This window comes from Etheostoma spectabile, chromosome 2 (genome assembly GCF_008692095.1).
Source record: "Etheostoma spectabile isolate EspeVRDwgs_2016 chromosome 2, UIUC_Espe_1.0, whole genome shotgun sequence".
Taxonomy (NCBI): domain Eukaryota; kingdom Metazoa; phylum Chordata; class Actinopteri; order Perciformes; family Percidae; genus Etheostoma; species Etheostoma spectabile.
In genome coordinates this window covers 25,648,413-25,654,305 of record NC_045734.1, presented here as the reverse complement: position 1 = coordinate 25,654,305, position 5,893 = coordinate 25,648,413, and the positions used below count along the sequence as shown (strand labels likewise).

Here is a 5,893-nt window from a genome sequence, read left to right as displayed (position 1 = left end):
TTTACCAGGCTGTCACTCAAATTATGGTGTGATCCAACTATGCCACGTGTGTGTTGATCCTATTGAACAGGCAGTGACAGCTTTATCCATGATGGAAACACAATGAACGTCAAAAGAACTAGATTTTAATGCCTTCCTGGAGCCAGAAATGTCTTTAAGGCCAATGACAGATGTATAAAAACCGATCCGCGGTTGTATGAATATTGATCCATTTCAGCGGCATGCTCATTTCCATCCATGGCTGAAGGACTCAACATCAAGGCTCAGAACCCCAGAAGGTACAGTAAATGTGGTGGATTACTCACCATTGATCCATTTGGCCTCCGGGTCATGTACCTGGAACTCAGGTCTGAACAGGTCCTCCACAGTCAGTTTGGTGTTGCTTCCAGCTTGATTGTCAGCTGCAAAAACAAGCCATTAATTGCTAAGTTGCCTAACATTTTTTTTTAATATAAACTTTGGGTACCACACACAGTAGGTATGATGATATCTCCAGGGTCTTCTGTGGAGCTTTCTAGCATCCACACAGTTAAAAACCAATCTCCAGCATGAGCTGACATTGGGATTCACTTCCAGAACTGGCATTGAGATGCTTCTATCCAGCATCAAAAACAGAAAGTCACAATAACAGTGGGCCTAAAACGCATCCTGAGGGTACATTGCTGTGTGTGCATGTGTCAGGGACTAAGCTTTAAGTTATGGCTAGTGCAGGTCTAGTTACTGAGACAAATGGTGCAGAAAATAAAAATGTAAAACACATTTTTAGGTCGTAGCGGGTGATCCTGAATAGAAAGGAACACACACAACTTGATTTTTCAACTTGATCTTTGTGGTGCAGGGAATTAATTTCCCCGAAAATCAATTTTAACAAGAAATAAAAATTCCTTTACACACTTTTTACCTCTGCATTTGGTTAGTTTGGTTACTTTCTTAAATGGTTAAGGGGTTAGGGGGTTAGGATATTACTACATGTCTTTAAAAAACAACTAATTAACTAACTTTACATAACTTTGGGCCAAACCCTAAAGCGGGAAGACACCTGGTCCTATTTCATTTCAATTTGTTTCCTTGTTCACATTAAATTACAGCAGCACACAGGACGTGTTTACCCGTGATAATCCTGTTTTCTTTTCTTAATGAACAGTAGTTGATCCAGTGGCTGGAATGTGTTCATTTTAATATATTTGGAAATAAGATTAATCTCAAAACACTTAAAACTGAACTGTCTGTCCCACCACCAAAATGTCACTTAAAGGAGAATCCTTGTCTGTTCCAGCACGTAGATCTGTAGTTTGTAAATGTGGAGGTCTGTCAGTAGAGAAAAAAACTAACCAATCAGTGCTGTAAGTAGAGAGAAAAACTAACCAATCAGGTCTGTCAGTAGAGAGAGAAACTAACCAATCAGTGCTGCCTACATCAAGTTATCCTCCTGCTAGAGTCAGCACCCAACAGGCTTCAACAGGGCAAGTCTCAGTATTTGACAAGTTGGGAGTAAGACTATGTTTTCATGTTTAATAAGACAAACATGAAAAGTGGTAACTGGTTGTTTACATGTGCTTGGCAAACCAAGCACATGTAAATGGTAAATCCAGATTTACGTAAAGGTTCTCACGCACAGACACATCCATGGGACTAAATGATACACACAGAACCATATTTCTTTTTACAGAATAGCTTAAACTATGTTCATTAACATGATTATTACCAGAATGGAAAATCCATAAGCTGCTCCAATGTTGCCCCTGGAAATGTTTCATTTTTAATTATGAAATGTTATGCCTTTCGCGGAAAGAGAACTGGCCAAGTGTACGCTCCTTCTGAAAAGAACAGCTGCTGATTGTGAGCAGAGTAGCAAGGCCAAGTCATTTTGAATGTCAGCCATATTGGCTTTCCTTGATAACTCCACACAACATGTTTGTTTATGGAGGCAATCAAAGTCTAACCAACCGTAGAATCCACCAGGGGAGAGAGTGGCTGCTCGGCCGGTCCACTGTCATCCTTTTACATTGGTGTATCATTGGGCTTTTTTCTAGCATCAATTTGGATTTATACAGTGTACAGTACAAAATGTTTTCCACCTACTGTGGATTTTTAAAAATGCAAAATACATTAATCTGCATTTATTTTCACTTGGTATCAGCAGAACAACATTGATAAGAATTGAAGTTGGCGCTAAAAACCAAAACAAAGGGTAACCGTAGACTTGGGCGATAATTCTTGGATTTTTGTTGAAGTAACTAACTTATTTTAACTGTAATATGCACTTACTTTCAACTGCACTTTAATTCGGATCGCTTCTGTCCAAACATTATTTGTACTACCTTTAAATCCATTGTTATACTGTTCATTTTAGCCTAACTTATTAAATATATCTGTAAAAATTCTGTTTATATTAATAGCCATCTGTATATAAATTCATAGTACATATTCACCTGTAAATCTTGTTCACAATACTTGTTATCTATATATTATATCAGTAGCAGAGATCTATCCTTAAAATTACATTTATAATAGTATTCATCTCTTTATTTATTCACTACTTATCCATGTCCTGCAGATATGAAACCAGTGTATATCCTGCACCTGCTGCTATTGCACTTCTGGTTAGACCTAAACTGCATTTCGTTGCCTTGTACCTGTGTAATGACAATAAAGTTGAATCTAATCTAATCTAATCTAATTATAATAATGTTGTACAGTATGAGGTATCCACAGTCATGCAGTAGATAGCGAGTGGATTGGAGCTATGCAACGTACTGCTTTGGACTGGGACACACATCAAAACGTGTATCAAAAAGTATACGCTATATTTAGCATATTTTTACCATTACCTTCCCGTCAGACAGCCATGCTTAAGTTCACACCTGGGGAGCTGCTGTGTTCTCATTTTACCTCCCAGAACACAGGAGCTGCTGCTCCACCACCGCCTCCGTCACTTGGTTTGTTCGTGTCATTGTGTGACTTTGGGGTTCTGTGAGGTGAAATTACTGGTTTTGATCAAAGAGAGTGTCATTACAGCTTCAGTTTCCATCTTAAAAGGCTGTCTGACATCAAGGCAAAGCATTGAAAATAACATATATTATATAATATTAATATATAAATATAAGTAAAGTATACTCTTAAACCAATCAAGTTTTTATGTGATCTTTTTGTAAGTGTCTAAAATATGTTTGAACACACTGACTATGAAGAAGTACCTCATACAACCCCACCTAAAGAAATCCAACCTATCATACACGGTTATTTTCACAATACTGCATGCATTGTAGGACTATTGAAATAAATTTGGGAGTCTTGGAAGGTAAACAGGCACAGGACAGGAGCTTATGTAAAACAGATGTAAAATGGGGATTCTTGAACCAGAGCAAATCACAGGATCTTAGACAGCAGAGCACAATCAGGGCTGAGTGTTACCTGGAGTGAGGATGATGACAGACATGGTGATTAGGGAGCAGACCACCAAGATGACAAGCAGAGCGATGGCAATCCCTTTCCAGTTCCTCTGAGGAACGTTCCCCCCACCCAGGTCCTGCACAGAGAAATGGAGGAGAGAGTGAAATAAAGGCTTGGTTACACATTAGTCTCTTTTACATTGCTTGAGGTCGACAGTCATGATGTTTACCAACTCAGATTTTTGATAAAAAGCTGTATTTGCTCAGGGAAATGGCGGTGTGTGTGATGATCATCACATATTGTGGTGTTGTTTGCATGGCCTAATAGTTTATTTTCCCTTATTGCACCCATATTTAATGTGACGTTTTCTTTTGTGGGGTACAAATGTTTCACCAAAACCAGTTGCTTCTCGAGACTGTTTTTGCAGAGCCACCGTGGCTGCGTCCGGAGCTTTGCACCGCCCAAGACGATTGTGATTGGTTTAAAGCAATGTTTCCCAAACTTTGGGTCGGGACCTAAAATGGGTCGCAGACCCGTTTTATTGGGTCGCCAATGGCAGAGTAACACGCATATCAATCTTATGTGAATGAGCGTTGTTATTTGCTACACTGGTCTGTTCAGCTCAGATGCTTTGGGGGGGGGGTCTCTCTCTCTCTCTCTTCTCTTATCCTAGGAGGGGATAAGAACATGAGTTGAGAAAGGGGTGAGACACAGAAAGGAGAATAGAGACCTTTTCTGTTTTTGTTTACTTTTATAATGGAATAAATCTACTTCATATACATTTAAATTCATGGTTTGTTCCGTCTTTTGTCCACAGTTTAGAAATGTAGATGTTACCATGATTCATGGTGTTTTTTTGTAAATTTGGGTCCCGGGGAGAGACCAAATTTCTCTTTTGGGTCTTGAGTTGAAAAAGTTTGGGAACCACTGTTTTAAAGAAATGCAAACAACCCAGAGCATCTTTTCTCCTAACCCTGAATTATGCGTGCAATCCATTGGAAATGCATGCTTTCTGCTGGGGCCAAGGGTTCACCCATTCTGCAACTGAGTTAGACGTTGTGTGTGTGTGTGACCCTCAGACAGAGATGTCTGGCAGATAATGAACAGAGCAGACATTTGCATTCAAGGGCTCTGTCGGTCAAACTGGCTGCAGAAAGATTTGGGCTTGATCGATCTGAGTGACTGTAGAGTACGCTGTGAGATATCATCTACAGTGAAATAGCCATCCAGGGGAGTTTGTGAAGAGTTTTTCCCTGCAACTCCATCTCTGAATCCTGGTATTAGCGGGTCTTCCACCACATCTGCTGCATCTGATTAGACGAATTAAGCCTCCCCCCCTATGGATTCCTTCTCACCGCAGCTCCTCGTGGCCTCAATTACCCACAAAACCCTGCAGGTGAAATACAGTGATCACTAACCAAAAACACACTACTACATCTTGATTCGCTGGAGGGGAGGAGAAACAAACCGATTGGCAATTAGAGGTCCACTTTTACAAAGACGCTTCCTTTGCACCTGTGTAGTCTTAATTTGATAAGAGGAAACTAAATATGTTCGTCAACGACCTTTTTTTTCTATGATGAAGACGAGACAATGACGAGACTGCACCAATGTCCAAAAACGCTGACTAAGACTAAATTAACACGCATTATTGTTGACGAAAAAAGACAAGACTAAAATGTTTTATAAAACATTAAAAATGAAAACTAAGCTAAAATCTCTCTTCATTTTTGTCTACAATTGTCTCTACTTATCCGTATCCCCCCCCCCCCCCCCCCCCCCACTAAGTTCGGTGGCGATGGTCCCCGGCCCTCCCAGAAATAGTTTATTGAAAAAAAGACAAAAATGTTTTGACTGAAACTTGACTAAGATTCTGTACCTGAGTTCTACTTTGACTAAAACCAGACTAACAAAAAACTCATGTGAATGACTAAATATGACTAAAACTAACCAATGGCCTAAGACTAAGACTAAATTATAGATAGGTGACAAAATTAACATTACATCCGTGTCAGACTTTCTCTGAAATCCCTTCTCTTCTTGCCACAGTGGTTTAATAGCAGTAAAGCACACTTTTCCATCCAATCATTTCATCATGACTAGAAAGGTCCCACATACTGACTCATGACCCAATTATTAGTACTTCCAGTTTTTTCCCACAGGGCGTAGAGTAGCAGACAGAGACAACCACGACCTAAGTCAAACAGAATTTGGGCTTTTTTAGCGACTATTTCTGCTAAGTTTCTTGTAGCTAAGTAGCAGGTGGACATGAGTTCACCGCAGCATTAGACTTCATGGAAGTTTATTGTCACTATGATTACAGTGGCATAGTAGTGTACATGAATGCAGTGTAACATTATCCACAGCCCCCCCCCACCCCGACTCTAAAACTGCTCGATTATCAGGACTTGGGCCACTGCTCGTTTCATTAATACCACAATGAGCTGACATGTCCTTGAAAACTGACAGCGACTCCACATTGCCCTTGTGGCCTCCATGC

The 5,893-nt window shown here is 40.0% G+C and overlaps 1 protein-coding gene across 1 annotated transcript in view; it reads right to left on the bottom strand.

Annotated features, from left to right (window-relative positions):
- The window catches only part of LOC116702156 (dipeptidyl aminopeptidase-like protein 6), a 32,762-nt gene that overhangs the window by 6,383 nt on the left and 20,486 nt on the right, over nucleotides 1-5,893 (bottom strand). The window contains exons 2-3 of the mRNA XM_032536295.1: nucleotides 3,415-3,529; nucleotides 306-401 (exon numbers count right to left, since the gene is read on the bottom strand). Coding sequence (XP_032392186.1) covers nucleotides 306-401; nucleotides 3,415-3,529 — 211 coding nt within the window. The remainder of the gene's footprint in view (nucleotides 1-305; nucleotides 402-3,414; nucleotides 3,530-5,893) is intronic.